At 38.4% G+C, this 24895-nt stretch overlaps 1 protein-coding gene across 3 annotated transcripts in view; it reads right to left on the bottom strand.

Annotated features, from left to right (window-relative positions):
- Positions 1–587: 587 nt before the first annotated feature.
- Positions 588–24895, bottom strand: part of LOC111884534 (CST complex subunit STN1) — a 52592-nt gene continuing 28284 nt past the window's right edge. Inside the window, exon 2 of one of the 3 annotated variants that reach the window (XM_042897896.1) lies at positions 588–619. In XM_042897896.1, coding sequence (XP_042753830.1) covers positions 603–619 — 17 coding nt within the window. In that variant the 3' untranslated portion in view covers positions 588–602. The other 2 variants (XM_052767567.1, XM_052767565.1) reach the window with 2 other exon arrangements.

Below are 24895 nucleotides of genomic sequence, written 5' to 3'. Positions count from 1 at the left end.
CTTAATAATTCTCTTATTTACTTCAAATAAAGGTTACAATCGTTGACCATTACAATTAAATCATCTTATTAATGCCTAGCGAGAAACCCGGGTGTTACAACAAGTACTAGTGAAAGGTGACTTTATTATTTTGCCTCATAGACAAGATTCGCATTCATCGTCTGATTTTAGGTCAAATGATTCCAACACTCCATCCATTTAGGGTTGGGCGATGCGATTCTTGTTAATATGCCCAAGATGATAATGTCATAAGCATGCCTTGTCTGAACTATTAGAAGAATCAATATTGTGAACACAATTTCCTAAGTTCATTCATACACACAACAGTTTCATACACACCACTACAAGGATAAGTTTTAAAAATAAATGCACCATTTTTATAAACTAAAATTGCACCATCATCATTGTAAAAACCATAATGATAACCTTGTCTAAATAAAGTGTGAAAAGAAATTATGTTTCTAGTCATTTCTGACGAATAACAATAATTGTTCAAATCAACCTTAACACTATCAAACATAAGCTTATAAGTCACAATCTTTGTAACAACTGACTTTCGCCTATTCCCCATGATCACGTTCAGCTTCCCATGCTTGGCCTCTTCACTTTTCCTTAGTCCCTGCATATCAAAACAAATGTGGAAACGACATCCCTTACACACCAAATGTGAAGCCCGATACCTTTGTGACAACTGGTAAAATTTTCGTCATTGACCATCGTTGTAAATTAGCTTAGGTAAATAAATGTAATAGAGTATCAATGTTATATTTCATTTGTATAAATAAATATGATTGAGTATACTCTTACACATAAAGGTAAATCGACTCATAGACTCAAAAATGAGTGTTCAAAAAGTCGTATCATCTTATAAGTTGATTAATATATTCGATAAGTACACAAAAATGTAATTCTAAGGGTATAAGCTTCCTAAAAATCGAACTTCAATTGGAGGAGTTATGATTTTTGCAAAAAAATGAAATCAATTGCGCAATTAAAATTATTAATGTCAAAATAGAATTAAGAAATCGGTCGAGTTTTGGCTAATGTCACCAAAAGGAAAGTCATGGTACTTCTCGAAGTGAGAACATTAAGAAAAAGCACGCCGAAAACGGAGCCCTTATGAGGAAGAATGATTTTTATAAAATCATTTAATTATACCTCCGTTAGGCCAAAAAGATGAATGTCAAAACTAGCCAAAACAAGCTTAAGGAAAGTTGTGTGCTCATTGAGACCATCACATAGATATAAAGAGACTAAAGATCAAAGCTCATACGCAGAAGTTATGATTTTTCCAAAATCATTTCTATGCGACCGTCATGCACACCATGCACGGCGTGCACTCTGACCCCGTATTCGAGAAGATTACGGGTGATGTGGCCAAACAAGAGAGTGACACATGGCAACTTCGGTTGGAGCTACAAAGCTACAGCGTGATGAGCACTCAAAAATCTTTTATAAATAGGGGTGTCTGCAGACCCTATTCTGCACACTTTCTAAAGCACTTCTCTCTCCCTCTCTGGTCGCGGTGGTCCATCCCAAGGCGATCTCTGACATTTCAATCCCCGAATCTACTCTACATCAACGAATCACACTACGTGGGTGAGTTTCTCGGACCCACTTTTAAAACTTTTAAATGTTTTAGGGGGGAGGGGGAGGAATACATGTTATAAAACTATATTAAAAGATTTTACAAAATATTTACTATTTTTAATATATCAATAGTTTTTAAAAATTCATGCAACGTAAGGATAATATAATGCCCAGTAGATACCATGCCTAAGCTTTAGAAATGATATTATGCTTAGTCATTATAATGCCTAAAATTACACTAAAAGATTGTACCTAGTTGTTATGTTGGCCTATTCCCCATAATAACCGAGTTTCTAGTCGATATGCTGGTCAAAATCAAGGATAAGCATTATACCTAGTTGTTATTCTGTCCTAATATCCTATCAATATCAAAAACATTATAATTATTTTATGTGTGTGTGTGTGTGTGTGTGTGTGTATATATATATATATATATATATATAGACACACACACACACAAACATATCAGAATAATTATGGAATAAAACTATACTAAAGAAAAACTTAAGGATTGACAACGTACTTATTTGTACTATGTCCTAATATCCTAGCAAAGAATATATATATATATATATATATATATATATATATATATATATATATATATATATATATATATATATATATATATATATATATATATAAGGAAAACATATTAAAGGAAAAACTAAAGGAAATAATACTAAAGATAAATAATCATACTTTAAAGGTTTATCAAAAAAGTTGTTAAACGAGACTTATTATTCGTCCTTTAGCCGATTAATATTCAGCTAACCCCGGACCTATAGTCGTTAATCTTAAGTGTCCGTTAAAGGTATCTATAGATCTATTCGGGGTTGACACCCCCACCTGCGGATGCTAGTTATAACCTTGGCAGGCATAACTGTATAATCTTACGACATCTAATGAAGCATCATGACAGGAAAATATCAAGTCATATAGTTCGATTATAGGAACTCATTGTAGCATTTATCACCAACCTTAATTAAATAAAATACCTAGAGGAAAATGCCTAGAAAGTAGTTAAAGTATGAAAAGATAAGCAAAAGGAATATAAATCTATAAAGGAAAGGTCATAGGATAAATTCTAAAAGACTAATTTATCGTTGGAAAACAAGAATAGAAACCTTTTAAAATATGATAAAACCATTCTAAAAAGTATAAAGCCTAAAAACTTGTAAACTCACGCAAATTTTGTGAACATTTTCAAAACTAATGTATTATCAAGGAAATGAGTTGTAGGGGAAGTAGAGTGTTGAAGGAAGTCGTCACCTGGTTGATGGAAGCTTTTGTTTGCTATTGTTTAGTTACAATTTGGGATGTATGCGTGGACATCAAAAAAATGTATTCCCTTTTACGAATAATGAATAAAAGAAGTATTTGTGTTATAATACTATGTACTGTTCAATATGCTTGCCTCCAGATCCAACATCCCTAACGTCGCACAGCCCGACGTTTCCGTCGCCAGCCGAGGGTGTGACAACCTTGCCCTTTGCTTCTCCCACTTCTTGTAGGCACTTGGGGTAGCTTCTCTTCAAATGTCCCTTTTGGCTACAATGAAAGCACATAACTTCTTTCAAATCACCAACAGGAGGAGAATCAAAGTTGACCTTTCTCATTGACCCACTGGACTCTCCAATGTGGGCTTTCCCATTCCACTTGGGTAAGAAATAAGTATTCCTCTACTCCCCTTTGCCTGGTTGAATAGCCATGAATGGGGCACTTCCAGAATTGTTTGAATGAGACTTCTTCATTCTAGATTTAACATTTTTCAATAGTTTACGAAGCTCAATCAATGTGGTTTCAACATTGTTCAAATGATAGTTAAGATAAACTATCATAACCACTTGGAAAACAGTTGGCACCATGTCAATGTTGAAATTCACATTGAGTTTCTTCAATATTTCTACGTGTCTCTACATCTTTTGGACATGAGCAAACACAAATTCCCCTTCTTTCAACTTGCACGCCATTAGGGCTTGACGACATCATAATGTTATTGCCTCACTTTCTTCTAGAACAATTGGGAAAGATCCAAGTTCATTTCTTATGGCCACTAGTCCTCATAGGACTTTTAAAGATCAGGTGTCATGGTTACAGTCATAATGCAAGCGACCTTAGTAGCGTCATCAACATGTTGGTTATAATTAACGAGTTCTCAGGAGTGGTAGGTGCATTATCAATTTCTGGAGAGAGATATATGAGAAATTTGAGTGAGGAATAAATGCAACCCGAGACCCTTTTCCATAGCTAAGAGGCGCGCCGCGCACTCTAGGGAGGCGTGTTGCACAGTCGGTGTTCACAGTTGGCTAGATCCACATGTCATCACATGGGTGGGTCGCGTCTTAGCTTCAAAAAAGGCATGTGCGCGGCTCCACACATGTGTAGGCGTGTGAATTTATGATTATTTGAAAAATCATATCTTCTTCATAAGAGCTCCGTTTTTTACGTTCTTTATATCCGCACGTAGCTATCGACGAGATCTACAACTTTCATTTAGACTCTGTCGGATAATTTTCACTTCATATTCAAAGTTATATTTTAGGCTTAGACTGTTAAAGTCCGTATAAAAATCATAACTTTTCCATACGACATCTGTTATCGACTGTCTTTATATTGATAGATAGGTATTGACGAGATCTTCAAATCTCGTTTTGATTGTTTTTCCTAACAATCAACCATTCTCTATTTCGGATTTTCTTTCACAAACTGCAACGCTGAAACTTTGAAAAATCATAACTTCCACATATGAAGTCAGATTTAGGCGTTCTTTATATGCACACTCTCGATTTTACGACTACTACGACTTTTGTTTAGATCACTAAGGCTAATAAGTAATATGTCTCTGATTTCTATTTTATAACGCACTTTGTCATATAGGGTTGAATGCAATTCTTCGAATAATCATAATGTCTCCATAAGAAGTCAGATTCAAGTGTTTTATATATCTATGGAAATTGTATTGATGTTTCCTAAATATGTGTGATGATTACTTTGACTAAAAGTAATATATATATATATATATATATATATATATATATATATATATATATATATAGAGAGAGAGAGAGAGGGAGAGAGAGAGAGAGAGAGAGACTTTGAATTTTATAAACAACAATATATATAAAATTCTATTGGAATGTGAAAACGGAGTGTTACAAATTCTCTTAGAATTGGTAGGGTTTTGCAAGCCATTTAATGGTCCCTATTTATATAGTTGTAGGAAACCTTGATTTGAATATTAAAATAACAATATTTTAACTTATGAGAAATCGGTTACCATATCAACAAATGGAGGCTTCTAGAAACCCTAAATAGGGCTCCTAAAACTGTCCCCACCCCCACCTCCACCCCACCCTTCGAAGGTTCTAGAATGTTTCCCTTGTTCAAATATTGAACAATTACATTCTAACCTTTGCACCTTTATTTAATTCTAATTAACCCAAAATTAATAATTAAATTAATTATGATTATCATACAGCATGCTAATATAGACTTAATCCGATAATAAGCATGTTTAAGTTTAGACCCACACCACATGTATGACCTAATAAAAGTCAATATCACCCAGAAGTCAAATTTTTCAAGAAATGGTTACCTTAATGTAACGTCCTGTTTTTCAACCCAACTTTTTCATTTTTCTTTATGCAAATATATCAAGGTATAATTAAATTAATCGAAAACATATTGTCAATACACATGTGTACAGTCGAACCTTCCCCTTCACACAAATACCATATACTACAATACAAATACATGCATACAATTAATGCCTGACGATCTAACAATAATACATGTACTTATCGCATACACATCATTTCGTCAACATGGGTCTATGTGTACTGATATGTGCATATTTAGCTATATATTTAGTGTAGATTTTTCTTATTTATTAACTAATTATTTCCGCATTATGGATAAAAGGTACTTAATAGTGTTTGAATTGTATTTTTAGTCCAAAAGAGATGCCCGGAAGCAAAAGGAAGCAGGAGAAGCAGTTGGAATTTCGGGAGTTGAAACAAAGAAGAAAAAAATGCCAAAAACAAGAAGGCCCCGGCGAGTAAAAATATGACTCGACGAGTCGGATCGAAGATTCACGAAACTCTAGAAGTCCTTGCCGTACACAGATTTTTAATGAGGGACTCGGCAAGTTGGGACCTTGACTCGACAAGTGACCTTGGTTTCCAAAAAAATATAAATAAGGACTTTGAGATCGAGATGGGGACTTCTATGGAACCCTAAGAGGCTAAACTGCGATTGAAGGTGCTGCTAGACCGTGAGAAGCTGAGGAATCAACCCTACGTTCGATTTTGAAGCGGATTAAGGCAAATTCTAGTTTATTCTTAGTTATTCTTTGGATTGAATCATGTTTGAACTATTTGAATTTGTTTTTACTACAATTATGAACTAAACCCTTTATCTTCTGTTTAGGGTAGATGATTTTGTGAATATGGATTGATTTTATGGTTAGGATTAATTTTAATTGGTGATATTGTTTTGATAAGCTTCTAAAAGAACCTCATATGTTAATAGCAACTATTCTATGTTAATAAATTAGTAATTAAGTTGCATGAACATCTCTTATTTATTAATTTCATATGATTTATGTGACCACATAGTTATATGTCTAGGAATAATGAATGTGAAACTATAATTAACTAGAAGATAGGTAAGTTAATGTGTGAGCTTGTGTGACGAACCATCAACAAGGAGTTAATTGAATTAGCATATTTGATTAGCTTATTACAAGTCTTACTTAACCTAAATCAATAAACTACGAAATTCATTAATTTAGACACCTGGCCATTGCTTGAATTAATCTATTTTCTAAGGATTAGCAATAGCGAATATGAATCTAATCACTTTAATCGGTAACCAATGAAGAATTAATCTGATGCATTACCATAAAATCATCCATGGGAATAAATGATTCGAACCTAAATAGAAGTCCTCTTAACTATTGAATTTAGTGGTGTTTACTTGCTTTAGCTATTAGTTAGTTAAATTGCGTGTTAGTTAGTCTATTTAAGTTTCTAGTCTTGTAAAACTAGAGAAAACACTTCTTTTTATTACTTGTTCTTAGATAATATTAGTTATTAGTTTAATTTTTGTTCCCTGAGTTCGATACCCTACTTATTTAGCTACACCACAATCGATAGGTCCACTGCCTTTGTGCGTCAAATTTATATATAAAAAGTAGGATTAAAACTAGTTGGTTTCACACACATCAAGTTTTTTGGCGCCATTCCTGGGGAACGGTTCAAAAATTAATACTAATTTCTAGTTTTATTGATTCTTTGTGTGAGATTTATCTTACACAAAGTTATTTCTTAAGTAATTTAGTTATTAGGATAGGTTTTAATATTTTTCAGTTTTAGAATTTTCGTTAATATTTTTTTTTCTATTTTTGCCTTGAACTTGCCGAGTGCAAGCGAAGCTACTCGGCGAGTCCATAGCTGATTCCCAGTTTCGTGTTTTATTTTATTTTTGTTCTTTTTACGCATGTTTCTTGCTTTGGTTTCAGGCATTACATGACCTAAGGATCTAACACACCTCTGGTTCCTCCATTTGAAGACTCGGAATCCGCTCTTAGGAAAAACAAAGATAAAGTGGTTGAAAGCACCAATACACCAAAGAGATCACCTTTCACAGACCTGAAATCGGTTTTTGGGAAGAAGAACAACAAGAAGGCAGGAGAGACTAGCAGTAAAAAGAGCGAAGAAAGCAAGTTGGAGAATCTTGAAGATAATCCAAAAGAAGCCGAATTCGACTACGACTACGAATCTGAATACGAAAAAGAAAGCAATATGGAAGGAGAACTCGACAACACCATGGCAAACATCAATGAAGTTCCCATGGGAGAATGGAAGAAGAGGATACGTGATGATACCGGCCCAAGACTTGTGCAACCCGCAATTCCTGCGACTGCCACCTTTGAGCCTAAAGGTCACATACTAGCTCAATTAAAGGAGATCCCATTCTACGGGAAGGATCATGAAGATGCATACGAACATCTAGATGAGGTCAATGATATAGCCGATTACTTTAATATCCCCAATGTGGCTCGCAACACCGTTCCGCTCTGTATGCTACCGATCACATTCAAGGGAGCTGCGAAAGACTCGCTCAAATCACTTCCTCCCAGATCCATCACTACTTGGGCTAAAATGAAGACATAATTTATAGACCAATTTTTCCCTCCTTCAAAGATAGCCAAGTTGAAGAAAGCCATAGCCAACTTTGAACAACAAGCTGGAGAGTCACTATACGAGTCTTAGGAAAGATATAAAGGTTTACTAAGGAACTGCCCACATCATGATCTAAATAGTCAAAAATAAGTCTCCATTTTCTATGATGGAGTGAACGTGACAACAAGGCAGCTCCTTGACTCGCAAGGGCCACTCACGAAGAAAGCACCCCCGGTGATAAAAGAGCTAATTGAAGAATTCTCTAAACATTCTAGAGAATATCATAACCCAAGGAATAAACTAAGCCAGGGGGTGGTGAACTTAGTTAATGATAACATGGCAGCAATGATGGCTAAACTAGAAAGTTTGGATCGGAGAATGAGTAAGATGGACCAATCCATCCATGCCATTAGGGTCGGTTGTGAGAATTGTAGAGGGCCTCATCTCACTAAAGACTGTGATTTGGACGAGAACGGGAACTGGAAAGCACAAGTGTGCTATTCAAGTGGTGATAGGTACGATGACAATTGGCGAAAACCCAAGAACGATTGGCTCCCGTATGATGAGTACAAAAAGGCAAATGAGGAGAAGTATAAGCAAAAAGAAAGAGGTTTTTATAAAAAAGAGAAACCGGTGCTAGAGAAGAAGCCTGATTTGGAAGATATGTTCACAAGATTTGTAGTCGCGTCCGAGAAGAGGCACAATGATATCGATACTGAATTGAAGGAGCAACGAATTATGCTTAGAGATCATCAAATTATGATGAAGGATAAACAAAATATGCTTAGGAATCAGCAAGCATCTATTCATAACATTGAAAAATAGCTAGGCCTGCTTGCACAACAAAACAACCAAAGAACACCCGGTGAACTTCCTAGCAATACCGAGCAAAATCCAAGAATGGCACATGTGAATGCAATAACAACAAATTCTGAGCCAATTTTCACTCCTCTGACATCTATCCAGAAGAAACCCAACAAGGTGCAAACAGAAGAAGTAATTAGTTGGAATTCAAGTAAACCCGACTCGACTCGCCGAGTCGCCAACATGGAATAATGATGAACACAACTTGCTTTTGAAACCTTACCGGCCCCCTTTGCCAAATATTTTGTTTGTAGAAACGATATTACAAACACCAAAATATGCTAGTTTACTTGAAAACCTCTTTACCACTAGAAGAAATATAGAAGAAGTTGCTAAAATAGTGTTGAATGAACTGCCAGAAAAGAGGGGCGATCCGGGACGCATCATCGTGCCTTGTCAATTTGGGAACATAATGACCACACAAGCATTGACGGATTCGGGGACAAGTATTAATATTATGTCATATTCCTTCTTCCAAAAGTTAAACCTTCCGGTCCCAAAGCCTATTCAAATGAAGATTCATCTAGCCGACAAAACGATAATACATCCAATGGGAGTGTGTGTAGATCTCCTTATCAAAGTTGATAAGTTAGAATTTCCGATTAACTTCATAATATTAGACATGAAGGAGGATTTTAAAGTACCAATCATCCTTGGGCAGCCGTTTTTGAATACCGCTTGTGCTTTGGTAGATATGTGTGAATCTACGCTAACATTAAGGGTGGGAGATGATTCGGTAATTTTTGAAGCTGAAGAAAAGGAGAGGCACAAAGAGTCAAAAGAAGATAAGGTTTCATTAATAATTTTGGATGATGAATTGTTGGAGAGAGAGCTTTCTTACTTGCAAGAGATCAATCCAAATCAATTCTTATTATCTTTGGAAGAGAATTCTGATGCCAAAGGATATCTGGAGGAGATAGAAAGGCTGATCAAGGAAGTTGGCTACAAAGAAAGCCTCAAAAGTGTTAAAGACTCTCTGACTTACCGATTCGTACCCGCTGGCTCGACGAGTACATACGAAAAACCCCAATCTGATGAAAATTTTAGTCTGCAAGCCATTAGTACCCTTTGTGAACCAAATGTGCACGTTTTGCATGATTACTTAAAGAATCCTCTTGAGGAAAACAAGGTTGTTAAAGAACTCATCAACTCTGAGGATGCACATTTGGTGTAGCACCTGGTTCTTGGTATGTATTCTTTTTATTAACTATTTAAATATTTTGCATTTTGGCCTTGGACTCGGCGAGTTGAAGGACCAACTCGCCAGGTAGAAGCGCGATGGGACGCGGGACTTAAGTTATGGACTCGACGAGTCGGATCCCGGACTCGATGAGTAGACTTTGGCTGGAAAAAAACCATAATTTGAGGGTTTGCACCCTATTTAAGCAACCTTATACACCCTCCATCATCCCTTATGCTCCCAGAAACCCTCTATAGAAAACCCTAGCCGTTGTTGAAGCAATCTAAGTTATTTTGGTGGATTTGGTGTTGGTGATCTTAAGAAGGAAGGAGAAGAACTTGAGGAAACAAGAGGAGACCGGAGGGGTTCGAGTTTGTGCTTCATCTTCAGTCCTAAGAAGGTATAAAGTTGCTAACTTGCTTGTTCAATTGCTAGATCCCATCTTGTGGAGATTTAGGGCTTTTATAAGCCATTTTAGGTAGCCAAACATGAATGCAAGCATGGTTGGGGACAAGGCTTCTGATCTAGGTCCTGTGAGGGGTCACAAGGCAGAAAGTGGGTGCTTTTCCAGCCAAGGAAGACCCCATGCAACCCAAAAGCTTGTTTTATGACCTTTTGAGCTCAAAGTACCATGAAAGCACGTAAAGTTTGTAACTTTACATGCTAGATCGATTGTAGAGGCTTGGATCTATCTTTTGATCAAGGGTTGTACAACAAAAATCGAAGATTTAGTGAATGGACGTGGCCGACTCGACGAGTCCAAGGCTTTGAGTCCCATATCTGTTGAGGGTCAAAAGGACTCAGTTGAGTGTTGGAAGGGTTGTAACCGGTTAGAAAGAGTGACCCAACACATTGGACGTAATTTTAGACTTGGAGTTCATAGGACTCGACGAGTACTAGAACAGACTCGGCGAGTCCAAGGCAATCTTCTTAAGATTGAAGATGAATCCGACGAGTTGTTCATACAACTCGGCGAGTCGAGGACATGACGTGTTCATCAGATGAAGGTGGACTCGACGAGTGTTCATACAACTCGGCGAGTCGGATGAGTTTCATGCAATGTTCATATGAGAGAAGAACTCGTCGATTCAATGCCAAACTCGACGAGTCGAGACGCAGTTAAGGACGAATAAAGGGTGAGGGACTCGACGAGTTGACGACCCAACTTGGTGAGTTGGGGCAACTTGAAGTTGACTTTGACTGGACTTGGACTGACCCTCTTTAGGGTTGTATGTGTTGTGTGTTGACTTGAAGGTTGTCGTGTAGGGATCGAGGAGTCGTAGGGAGTCGACTTGTGCACCGAGGATAATTCAAACACTGTACGACATTGAGTTGAGTTACCTTCCAGTAGGAGTGGGTCTAAGGCCACAATGTCGGCCCACCAAAAAGGGGAATTTAGATGATAATGGTCTTTGTGATAATTATCTTGGTCTGGTTATGAGATTTATCTGTAAGATAAGTCATGTGATTAGTAGGGATTAGTTTCCCTGACAGTGGTCCTTAGGACCAAAGGGTAGGTCAGTACCCGGAAATGCCTGGCTGTATGCTTATATCTGTTGTTGTACGCTAGTGTTAGGGTGTGAAATAGTCACCAGTTACCGGTTGAAAGATACCGATGACGGATACTGTCAAACACCCAAAACCGAGAACGGCGGAAACGTTCAGGGGTGGAGGACGTCATGTACAGTATCACAACAGTGTAAAGTAGTAAACAAGCAACAACATCATCCATTGCATTAAAAGTTAAGTTTTAATACATGTGTGTTCTTTCAATGTAATAAGACACCAAAAATACAATCAAAATAAAAGACGAGACTTGTCTGTGCTCCGTCTTCTCAAAACCTGGCCATCGTACCTGTCTACTGGTGACCTGAGAATACAAGTTATTTTGAAAGCGAGTATCAGCCTAAAGCTAGTGAATTCATAAGTATTTAAGTGTCATTGTCTTGTTTTGGAAAGCTGTTATGTATGCTATGTAAATCTTTGAATGATACAGTTGATATAAGTATGAAAATCCTAGAAAATCCCTTATTTCCTACTAGTATGAAATGTAGTCTCCCTAATATTAAATGTAGTCTTCTACCAAGACCCGAATGTTCTGTTATGAAAATGATAGTGTTTCCTTCCTTTTTGACTATTACTAATAGTACTTAGTCAAGCTCATCATTTATGTGAATGTATCACAAAATAAAGTAACAGGAATAATGTAATCATGTAATTGTTATCCTTTTGTATTAGGATTAACACGACATCGCGGAAAGCGAAATGTATAACCTTTGAACATCCGTAGATTGTTCAATTGTCCTCTGTAGCAGCAGCAGGGCGGAGGAAGGGTTATGTCACACCCCAAAACCAAGAATGGCGGAAATGTTCTGGGGCGGAGGATGTCATGTATAGTATCACAACAAAGAGAAGTAGTAAACAAGCAACAACATCATCCATTGCATTAATAATATAATTTTAATACAAGTGTGTTCTGACAAATTGTGATAAACACTAAAGTATAATCAAAATGAAAGATGAGTCTTGAACGAGCTCCATCTTCTCTAAACCTTGCATCGGTACCTGTCTATGGATGACCTGAGGATACAAGTTATTTTGAAAGACAGTATCAGCTTTAAAGCTGGTGAGATCATAAGTATTTTAGTGTCTTAATTTGTATGTAAGTATTTGTATGTATATGAATTGTAAGTATTGAAAATGTATATGAATTGTAAGTATAAAAATGTTTGTAAATCAACTATAAACGTTTGAAAAACCCTAGAAATCCCTATGATTCCTACTATTATATAAGGGTGCCTTCTACCAAGACCTAACTGCTCTGAATGTAGCCTTCTACCAAGACCAAACTGCTCTGACTGTAGTCTTCTACCAAGACCTAACTACTCTGAATGTAGTCTTCTACCAAGACCCGACTGTTCTAAATGTTTGTTTCTTGTAAAAGTGTGTAATTTTCCCAAGTGTAACTATCATTAACAAAATATAGTTTTACATTTAATGTTTAAGTGAAAAGATTACTAAATATATGTAATGGGCAAATTAATGTAGTACTGTAGTGTAGTGCCATAGGAACTACTGTTGTACTAACTACCTTAAACCGGATTTATATTAAGGCATCATGTGATTAATTGTACCATACTATCGACTGGGTAACAACGACAAATGTAGGTCGTAAAAAGGTATAACGTTTGGCACCCGCAGACCTGCAGGTCCGGCTGTAGCTAGCAGCAAGGTGTAGGATAGTCAATCCAGTATAGATCTATACCAAACTCACGCTCTCCCTCCAAGAGACTCTGGCTACAACTCGGGCCATGACATTTAAGGCATGCTCCGATATAGTGGATCACAATTATGTCAACGTATTCATGTATATGTAATGTACTGAAATGTTCTAGCTGTAATGTATGTTCTCTCTATCTAGTAAGAATAGTAATGTACTGTAATGTTCTAGCTGTATTGTATGTTCTCTCTATCTAGTAAGAATAGTAATGTACTGTAATGTTCTAGCTGTATTGTATGTTCTCTCTATCTAGCAAGTATTGATTCATGAATGAACTGACTCATTGAATGATATCGCGTTCTAGTAATAGTTCTAGTATCTTCCTAAACTACCCATATGGTAGCTTACTAGTAATCTAACTAGTACGTATGGACATGGATGTATACCCTTGCTACCCAAGGGCATTGGATGAACTGGAAGGACCTTTATGACTATATATGTACATATGATATATAACTAATATTTAAACAATCTTCGGACAGATACCCGATATCCCACCAGACCACATCTCAAGCGCGACAAGGAAATAGGGTGGATAGCCTTCCTAAGTCTTTTAAACGTTTCTTATATAACTATACATATAGAGGCATGAAATTTATAATATAAAAGCATAAATTAAGTTTTATAAAACCTTTGATCATAATTATTATCTAAGAAAAGATCGACTTTACTTCAATCTATAAAACAGTTTGAAAGTTGGGTTTAATAAAACAGTTTAAGTATAAATAAACATTTATTGGAAACACAATTGTAAATGAGTTTGAAATAGAACATACAGAGTAAAATGTACCATTTAATAAGGAGTTTTAAACATACGAAGTGTTTATAAAAAATCATTTGAAGGAAATTATTTGGTAAAACGGCTAATGAGTAGCCAATCATTTTAATGCTGCTTATCAATCACATGTGATTGATATAATAGCTAGCATGATTCTACTTGTATCCCCCCCCCCATAAAACATTTAAAAACGGTTAAAACATTGATTAAGGGGTATCAACTCACCTATTGTGGGTGATACGGATGAACTGAAGAGGTAGGACTGCTAGGTGTCAAGTGAAGTCTTGAACACACTCTATGATCCTACTTAGCATATAATTTCACATATATGTAACAAATTAGTCTATAAACAACTAATAAACAAGTCAAGACACCCTAGGACATGCTAAACACCTTTTTCAAGTGTCATTAGCCTCTAGGATTGCATCTAAGTGTTTGTAGGGGAAGCTATTGTGTGTAGGGCTCAAGGAAAACTCCACCATGAGGTTCACAGCCCTAATGACACTACCAAATGAGTTTACGGTCGTAAACTCATGAGTTTACGGCTGTAAGCTCATACTTAGGTGACCATTTGATGTTTGATGCTCTATAAGGCCCTAAGAAGCATTTCTACTTAATGGCTTGGTCTATGGAAGAGTTTAGGGCATTATATAACTCCTTTTAGGAGTTTACGGCATTTGGGACCATATCCCATGGAGATTACGGCCGTAATCTCCCTTGGGAGGGTGTTCTTGGTGTTTTCAAGTCCCTAATTTAACTAGGAACTAAACTAGGCTATTGTACAAGGCTTTAGAAGAGTTTTTAGCACCATTTGGCACTATTGTTTGGAGTTCACGGCCCTGGAACTTCTTGGGCCATGAACACCTTACTCTTGGTGTTCTAAGGGTGTTTACTAGTCCTAAACTCATTAGGGTACATGTCTAAACTAGTCTCTTGGCTTAAGGAAGGATTTTAGGGTGTTTTGGCACCTAAAAATGGAGTTCACGGCCCAAGAACATCCTTGGCCGTGAACTCATTTCTAGCCATTGATTCTTAATGATTTTGTGGTCTAAACATGTAATGGTAGCTTCTAGGTTGAGTTCCAAGGCTTTGAGGGGTAAACTCACAGATCTTAGTGTTTTCCTATGATTTCTAGTGTATTAAGCATATAAGAAGCTTTAAAACAACACTAGATACAAGTACTCACTTTCCGGAACGAAAGTCCGAAGATCCTTGAGAGACAATTCGGCTTTTCTCTAGTTGGAAATGTAACTAATGAATCAATATGGTTCAGAATTCTATATATAGTCCTGGGATTTTTGGCAGAAAATATTTTATTCCCGAAATGAACTCTAATATCCTAGAGTTTTGAAATAACAGTGTTGCACAAAACCCTAGTGCATCCACTCTCCTGATATCTCCTTAAGTAATACTCAAACTTATACCCTAAACTCTGCCAAATCTCTGTAACTGTTCTAATCTTCTACTGGCTTGATATGGTTTGTATAGAATGGAAACTTCGGGTTGTCACAGGTTAGTCCCGTAAAGGTACTCCTAGTATAAGTAATAACCGTAGGCATCCGTAGATGTTCATCAACCACTGTTGCTAACAGTTGGGATTCGGAATGGTTAGTCTCGTCTAGATATCTCGTTGAACTGGGATAGGCAGGACAATTTACCCAGAAGGTACTAATAAATCATCCTCGTTAATCGAGATACAAGTATTCATGTAAGTGTATACAGGTAAATGTATCTACGTAAAGGTACTCATGTAATGTATTCATGTAAGCGTATTCATGTAACATGTAATGTATAATATAGATCATGAATGAACTGACTCTGATGTAATTCCTTGTAATAGGAATAATGTTTTGTATCTTCTAACTATCCCTATGATAGTAACTGGAAGGTAATTGGTTGTTCAAGTAGGTTTATACACCCTTGCTACACAAGAGTGTGGGAAACTAAATGAATGATGAAAACTATAACATCAATACATATAAAAGAACATAAGTTTATAAGTATAGTTTTGTTCAAGAAGGTATAAATGGTTTTGTAAGATATCTAAGAGTTTTGAACAATAATTAAGAGTGACTTGATGTCATTTTAATAAACATTTCAAAACTAATACTTTTGTTACCAAGGTATTTTAAGATAGAAAACCATTTCATGCATCACATTTTGAAGTATACGAAATCTGCTTGATGAAAACACAGTTATAGCATACATATGAGTGATTTAATAACATACTGTTTTCTACTTGTATCCCCCCCCCCCCCATTAAAGTATTTAAAATCATTTAAAACATTGATTAAGGGGTATGAACTCACCTGTAGATGGTGGTTTGGATGTACTGAATGATGTAGGATAGCTAGGTGACAAGTGAAGACTTTTTCACACCCAATGATCCTAGTTAACATATAATCACACATATATGTACCCAATAAGACTTTAAATCACTAATTGAAAAAGTTAAGACATCCTAAGGCATGTAAAACACCTTATATAAGTGCTACAAGCCATAAGGATTGCATCTAAGTGCTAAAGGACCTTGCTATTGTGTTTGGGGTTCAAGGGTAAACTCCCTAGGAGTTTACGGTTTTCATGACCTTGACCTAATGAGTTTACGGTCGTAAACTCAGAGTCTACGGTTGTCAACTCCTCTCTTTTTGACCATAAGTTGTTTTGAGGGTTTGCAAGTCCTTTGAAGCATTTCTACTTAGTGGGTTGGACTTTGGAAGGGACTAGGGCAACAAAAACACTCCTTAGAGAAGTTTACGGCCTCATGGTCATTTCCCTTTGGGTTTTCTACCGTAAACCCTTATGGAAAAGAGTATTCCCATGTTTTCAAGTCCCTAACTCATCAAGGTAGTTGTCTAAGCTAGTTTTTAGGCCTAAGGAAGGAAAATGACTCATTTATACACACTTTAGGGTGTTTACGGTTTTGGGAGATCCCCAAACCGTAAACACCTATAAATGTTGGTATTTGGTGTTTTTCAAGGCTTAAACACATCAATGGAAGGTTCAAACATGTCAAGGAAGGCTTAAACATCCAACTAGGGCTTAGATTAATGACTTAGGCACACTTTGGTGCCTTATATGGTGTTTACGGCCCAAGAACATTCCTGGACCGTGCACACCTTTTTCCATGTCTTCTTGGCATATTTTCTTGATGCTAACTTGTAATACTAACTCAATAAGACTCAATTATTGAAGTACTTACTATAAGGAAGCTTGAAATATGCTAAAGTCCAAGAACACTTAGTGTGTGTTCTTGGTGTTTTTGGAAATCTAATCAAAACACAAAAGTGAATGGATGAATAGATGCACAAACACTAGATTAAGTGTTTAATCAACTTGGAATGGATAGAACACTTACAACTTTGAAGTTCTTGAATTGTTACTAGTTTGCTACTTGAGAGGTTTCCTTGAGTTTACTCTTTTGGATAAATGGGCAGTAAACTCATCATTGACTAGACTTAGGGAGTAAACTCATGGATAAGCATGAGTTTACGGATTTTGGGATGATTTTTCGACCCAGACAAAATATTTTGGCTGGGAACTTCTAAGACGCGAGGTGTTTGCGGTTTTTAAATTTCAAAACCCAAGACGGCACTTTCTTACACCCGTTCATTTAAAGAATATTATTAAAATAATCAAACGAACTCTAAATTTGTTAAAATAAGAAATAATGACATTGACTTATAATAAAAAGTGATTGACTTGTAAGGTTTGACCGAATGAAAATTTCGGGTTGTCACATTTTTCCCCCGTTAAAGGGAATTTCATCCCGAAATTAAAGTCTAAGCAAATAAAGTATTTACAAATAACTAAGGAAAAAGATGAGGATATTTCTGTTTCATCTGATCCTCTCGTTCCCAAGTGAATTCAGGTCCCCGTTTTGCGTTCCAGCGAACCTTCACTATCAGAATACGGCTTTGTTTCGTTTGCTTGACTTTTCGGTCCATTATCTCTACTGGTTCCTCCACGAAGTTGAGGCTCTCATTTATCTCGATCTCGTCGAGTGGAATAACAAGAGTCTTGTCGGACAAACACTTTTTCCAGTTCGATACGTGGAAGGTAGAATGTATGTTACTGAGTTCACGCGGTAGATTGAGTTTGTAAGCTACGGGGCCGATTCTTGCGAGAATCTAGAAAGGCCCAATGTATCTTGGATTGAGCTTCCCACGCTTTCGGAAGCGTATCAAGCCTTTCCAGGGTGAGACCTTCAGTAGAACTCGGTCGCCCACCTGGAATTCCAACGGTTTCCTTCGCTTGTCAGCGTAGCTTTTTTGTCGGTCTCTAAAGGCTTTCAATCGTTCACGAATCTGAACGATATTCTCTGTTGTTTCCCGAATGATCTCCGGACCCGTGAGAGTGCTTTCGGGAACTCGTCCCTTAGCTAACTGGGTATCACCCACCTCAGCCCAGCACAAAGGGGATCTGCACTTTCGACCATAGAGGGCCTCGAATGGAGCTGCTTTTATGCTCGTGTGATAACTGTTGTTGTAGGAAAATTCGACAAGGGGTAAATGGGTATCCCAAGCTTTCCCAAAGTCTATCACACACGCTCGCAACATAGCTTCCAAGGATTGGATAGTTCTCTCACTTTGCCCGTCAGTCTGTGGATGGTAGGTTGTACTTATGTCCAGCCTAGTTCCTAGGGAACTTTGTAACGACTGCCAGAACCTCGAAGTGAATCTACTATCTCTGTCCGAGATAATAGATAAGGGAACACCGTGCAGTCTTACAATCTCCCTAATGTAAGTTCTTGTAAGTTTCTCCATCTTGTCTGTTTCTTTGATTGGCAAGAAGTGTGCAGACTTGGTCAGTCTATTGACGATGACCCATATGGAATCAAGTCCACCCATCGTCTTGGGCAACCTGGTTATGAAGTCCATAGTGATCCGCTCCCACTTCCATTCTGGTATCTCCGGTTGCTGAAGAAGACCGGAGGGTTTCTGGTATTCGGCATTCACCTTCGCGCAAGTAAGGCACTTACTTACGAAGGTAGCAATATCTGCTTTCATGTTAGGCCACCAGTATAACTTTTTAAGATCCAGATACATCTTATCTGAACCTGGGTGGTCGGAATAACGAGTGTTGTGAGCCTCGGTCATGACCAATTCTCTGAAGCCACCATGTTTCGGTGTCCAGATCCGATCCATGAGGTATAAGGCTCCGCCACCCTTGACTTCCAAGTTCTTATCTATCCCTCTAAGGGATTCACCTGCCACATTTTCAGGTTTCAAAGCGTCGAGCTGAGCCTCCTTAATTTGCGTGGACAAGTGTGAATGGATAGTTAGAGTCATAGATTTGACTCTACGACCAGCATATTCTTTCCAAATTAGGGCGTCGGCTACTACATTGGCTTTACTCGGATGATAACGAATTTTGCACTCGTAATCACTGAGTAGCTCGACCCACCGTCGTTGTCTCATGTTGAGCTTCTTCTGGTCGAAAATGTGTTGTAGACCCTTGTGGTCTGTAAAGATCGTGCTTTTTGTACCATATAGGTAGTGTCTCCAGATCTTCAGAGCAAACACAACTGCTCCTAGCTCAAGATCATGGATGGTGTAGTTAACCTCATGTGTCTTCAGCTGTCTCGAGGCATAGGCTATGACTTTACCTCGCTGCATCAGAACACATCCGAGTCCTTGATTTGATGCATCGCAATAGACAACGAAGTCTTCTATCCCTTTGGGGAGGGATAGTATTGGTGTGGTGCACAAGGCTCGCTTGAGCGTTTGGAACGCTCTTTCTTGTTTCTCTTCCCAGTCAAAGGCCACGCCTTTCTGGGTCAGGGTTGTAAGAGGTTTCGCTATGCGGGAGAAGTTCTGAATGAACCTGCAATAGTAGCCAGCGAGACCTAGAAATTGACGAATTTCTGTAGGTGTCTTCGGTGCTAACCAGTTCTCAATGGCTTTGATTTTGGAAGGGTCCACGTGTATTCCTGCTTCGCTAACAACATGGCCCAAAAATTCGACTCGTCGGATCCAAAATTCGCACTTGGAGAACTTTGCATAGAGCTTCTCCGCTAGCAATGTTTCTAAGACTCTATGGAGATGTTGACTATGTTCCTCCTTACTTCGAGAGTAGATGAGTATGTCATCAATGAAGACGATGACGAGCTGATCCAAGTAAGGACGACACACCCTATTCATCAGATCCATGAATACTGCAGGCGCGTTAGTTAATCCGAACGACATCACTACAAACTCATAGTGTCCATAACGAGTTCGGAAGGCTGTCTTGGGAACATCCTCCTCTAGCACTCGTAGTTGGTGATATCCGGATCTTAGATCTATCTTCGAGAAGTAGTTGGGTCCTTGAAGTTGATCAAATAAATCGTCTATGCGGGGCAAAGGATAACGATTTTTAATGGTAAGCTTGTTGAGTTCTCTATAGTCGATGCACATGCGAAACGATCCATCTTTCTTCTTGACGAACAAGACCGGTGCTCCCTCCCCATGGTGAGAAGCTTGGCCTAATGAATCCCTTCTTGAGAAGTTCGTTAAGTTGACTGGAAAGTTCCTGCATCTCGGCCGGTGCCAGATGATAAGGAGATTTGGCTAGGGGAGTAGCTCCTGGCACTAAGTCGATCCTGAACTCGACTTGCCGTTGTGGTGGTAAACCGGGAAGTTCTTCTGGGATGATGTCGGGAAAGTTGCGTACTTCTGGGATGTTCTGAATGTCTTTCATTTCTTGACTCGTATCGACGACGTGTGCGAGAAATGCATGATATTCCTTTCACAAGCACTTCTGGGCTTGAATGCACGAAATGATGCGAAGGCTCGTACTAGGTTTGTCGCCGTAGATAACTAATGTTTCGTTGTTAGGAAGGTTAATACGAACTGCTTTTTCAAAGCACAAGATGTCAGCGCGAAGAAGACTCAACCAATCCATACCGATGATAACATCGAAACATTTAATTGGGACCGGCATGAGGTCTATCTTGAAAGTATGGCCATCTAAAGTTAAAGTACAACCTACGTATATGCAGTTAGTACTCTCCGTTTTCCCGTTAGCCATTTCTACCGTGAATGAATTATCTAATGCACATGGTTTTTGTTTAAGCAGGTGTGCAAATTTATGACTTACGAAACTTTTCTCTACTCCACTGTCGAAAAGTATGCAAGCATATGAGTTATCGAGGAGAGACGTACAAGTAACTATCGTAGGATCAGCTACCGCTTCCTCGTAGCCCAAGGCCATGACTCTTCCTACTCCTCCAGCCATCCCCGCTTTAGGTCAGTTCCTCTTGTAGTGGCCCACTTCGCCACAACCAAAGCAAGCTTAGCCCATACCGGCGTTAGGAACCTGGGCGGCCTGAGCTATTGGAGTCTTGCAGTAACGGGCTGTATGCCCCTTCCTGTTGCAGTTAGAGCACTGCATCTCCTTGCAAGGTCCGTGGTGGTGGAAGCTGCATTTGTTGCACTTCGGGAGAGTTCCAGCATAAGTTTTTGTTGGTAAGGGGTTCGCAGGGACAACGGGAGTTATCGTGGCAGCATTGATTGCCACAAGTTGTTGTCTCTTGGAGGATTCTTGTGAAGCCCCTCTTTTCCTCTTGTTCCACCCTTTCTTGTTGTTGTTGCCCTTCTGTGGTACGGGTTCAGGGGTTATTTGGTTATGTGGTTTCCCGTGATCTATGAGAGATTGTGCCAGTTCCTTGGCACTATCGAAGGTGACAGGCTTGGAAGCTAACACACTTGACTGGATCTGGGGCGACAGTCCCCAGATATATCTCTCTATCTTCTTGCTTTCGATAGCAATCATATCAGGGCATCGGATTACCAGATCACAAAACCTATTTGTGTAGGTTGATATGTCGGATCCAAGCATTTGTAGACCCCAGAGTTCCTGCTCGAGTTTTTGTACTTCACCTCGAGGACAGTACTCTCTCATCAGCATGTCCTTCAAGTGTTCCCAGCTGATGGAATATGCCACCACTAAAGTCAGATACTTAACATGGCCGTCCCACCATGTTAGTGCTCTGTCAGAGAAGGTACAAGCTGCAAACTTGACCTTGTTGCCCTCCTGGCAAGCACAGATTTCAAAGACAGATTCCATCTTTTCAATACATTGCCTTAACACCATAACCCCACCAGTTTCATTGAAGTTGTGGGGTTTGGCATTCGTGAAGTCCTTATAGGTGCATTCACGGGGATGTCCATGGCTTTTACCGTGGTTTGAGGGAGGTGCACATGTTCCCGATCCACTAGGGACAGGAACATTGATGGCTGACACAGCAGCTGCTACTGCTGCTGTGAAGGCTGCCTGGAACATAGTGCCATCGAAAGGAGAAGGTGGTTGAGGAGGTTGAGGTGGTGGTGGAGGTGGTGGTATCGATGTTGCGTTGTTTGGGTTACGCCTGGGATTCCTGCGTAGCGGCATCTTTAACTATACGTTTAAAAGATGACGACATGGATAAGAATAAATGAATAATGAATGTGTCTCATGGACTAACTCTCCATAGTCCAACAACAAAATGAATAGTAGTTAAATGAAGGTGATAGCATTTGGATACAAATTTCCCATATGAATAGATATTTGTCATTAATACTGGGATTACAGATGTAATAAGTTCGGGAAAAATGGCCTATAAGTAGGCCTTACATCAACCAAGATAGGAAAATTTTGACAGAACTATGACTAGATCAAGACCTAACAGGTCTAAGATTTACAAAGATAGGAAATTAGACCAAAGTTTTTACATAAACTAGGTTATATCCAAAAGATGAGTTGTCGAGATTCTATCGGCGACGAGAACTGCTAGCATGAGTTCTTGATCCCGACAGCAGGCGTTCTATGCCCCTCATACGCCTTTCAGCTTTTACTTGCTGAGCTTGAAGTTCCCTAACTTTGGCTTGAGTTTCAGCAAGTTCCCTCTGCAGAGCTACATTGCGGTCCAGAGTCCTTTCATGAGCAGACTCTAGTTGGAAAATGTGGACAGTGTTAACGCCCGAGTTGGCGTCGATCTCTAAGACTCGATTGATAGTTGATTGACCCAGTATTGTGTTCCTAGAAATTCTACGAACCATGATGGGTAGGACCCTGTCAGCAGAACCTCCTTCAGTGAGGTTGTAGAAACTTCTGTCTCCGTTGTAAGGAATGGGTTGACCCTATTCATGACTCCATGTATTCAAGTTAGTGGCCCACAGAGGTGTGGGTCCTTGAAAGCGGGACGGGGGTTCAGGTTTGGGTCCTGAGCAACTGGGGGTAGGTTGTTGACTTCAGGCTCTGAGTCTGAACTATCGGAAAAACCCTCAGCATGGTGATCATCCAAAGGGATTGGGTGATCATCTTCTGGTTCTTTCTCTAGCCATCCAGCATTGCCTTGGTTTGGGAAGTACGGATCGCCGTGATGAAATCCAGCCATTAATATCTATGCGAGAAAAGGGATATAAGAAATAGCCAAATAGACGAACTAACTACGATAATTACAGTAAGATCAAATACCCCTATGGTATTTCTTTATGGTTGTGTTGGTAAGTTTTTAAACTTGTTGCCACATCACAACCATTCTTGGGCATATGCTAATCACTCCTTGGACCAGCATAGTTGATCAGGCTATGCCATTCCCAAGACTGACCATATATCCCCAGACTTACTTGTGATATTCAACAATCGTAACACTTTTGTTCTTGTCATTGTGACACTGATTTTAGTATGAATGCAGGCACGTATACTTACTTAAATATCTTATTATTTAGAAGTATAAACTCTTAGACAGAGTGTTTTAATCCCAATGTATTTATAGTTAGTATATCTTTTATGGGTTGATATACTATATTCACTATAAACAATACTCTGATACCAATCTGTCACACCCCAAAACCGAGAACGGCGGAAACGTTCAGGGGTAGAGGACGTCATGTACAGTATCACAACAGTGTAAAGTAGTAAACAAGCAACAACATCATCCATTGCATTAAAAGTAAAGTTTTAATACATGTGTGTTCTTTCAATGTAATAAGACACCAAAAATACAATCAAAATAAAAGACGAGTCTTGTATGTGCTCCGTCTTCTCAAAACCTGGCCATCGTACCTGTCTACTGGTGACCTGAGAATACAAGTTATTTTGAAAGCGAGTATCAGCCTAAAGCTGGTGAATTCATAAGTATTTAAATGTCATTGTCTTGTTTTGGAAAGTTGTTATGTATGCTATGTAAATCTTTGAATGATATAGTTGATATAAGTATGAAAATCCTAGAAAATCCCTTATTTCCTACTAGTATGAAATGTAGTCTTCTACCAAGACCCGAATGTTCTGTTATGAAAATGATAGTGTTTCCTTCCTTTTTGACTATTACTAATAGTACTTAGTCTAACTCATCGTTTATGTGAATGTATCACAAAATAAAGTAATAGGAATAATGTAATCATGTAATTGTTATCCTTTTGTATTAGGATTAACACGACATCGCGGAAAGCAAAATGAATAACCTTTGCACATCCGTAGATTGTTCAATTGTCCTCTGTAGCAGCAGCAGGGCAGAGGAAGGGTTAGTCCCGTAAAGGTACTCCTAGTATAAGTAATAACCGTAGGCATCCGTAGATGTTCATCAACCACTGTTTGCTAACAGCTGGGATTCGGAATGGTTAGTCCCGTCTAGATATCCTGTTGAACTGGGATAGGCAGGACAATTTACACAGAAGGTACTAATAAATCATCCTCGTGAATCAAGATACAAGTATTCATGTAAGTGTATACAGGTAAATGTATCTACGTAAAGGTACTCATGTAATGTATTCATGTAAGTGTATTCATGTAACATGTAATGTATAATATAGACTCATGAATGAACTGACTCTGATGTAATTCCTTGTAATAGGAATAATGTTTTGTATCTTCTAACTATCCCTATGATAGTAACTGGAAGGTAATTGGTTGTTCAAGTAGGTTTATACACCCTTGCTACACAAGAGTGTGGGAAACTGAATGAAGGATGAAAACTATAACATCAATACATATATAAGAACATAAGTGTATAAGTATAGTTTTGTTCAAGAAGGTATAAATGGTTTTGTAAG

This window comes from Lactuca sativa, chromosome 9 (assembly GCF_002870075.4).
Source record: "Lactuca sativa cultivar Salinas chromosome 9, Lsat_Salinas_v11, whole genome shotgun sequence".
Classification (NCBI taxonomy): domain Eukaryota; kingdom Viridiplantae; phylum Streptophyta; class Magnoliopsida; order Asterales; family Asteraceae; genus Lactuca; species Lactuca sativa.
The sequence above is the reverse complement of the archived record's forward strand: the minus strand, read 5'-3'. Positions and strand labels throughout refer to the sequence as shown.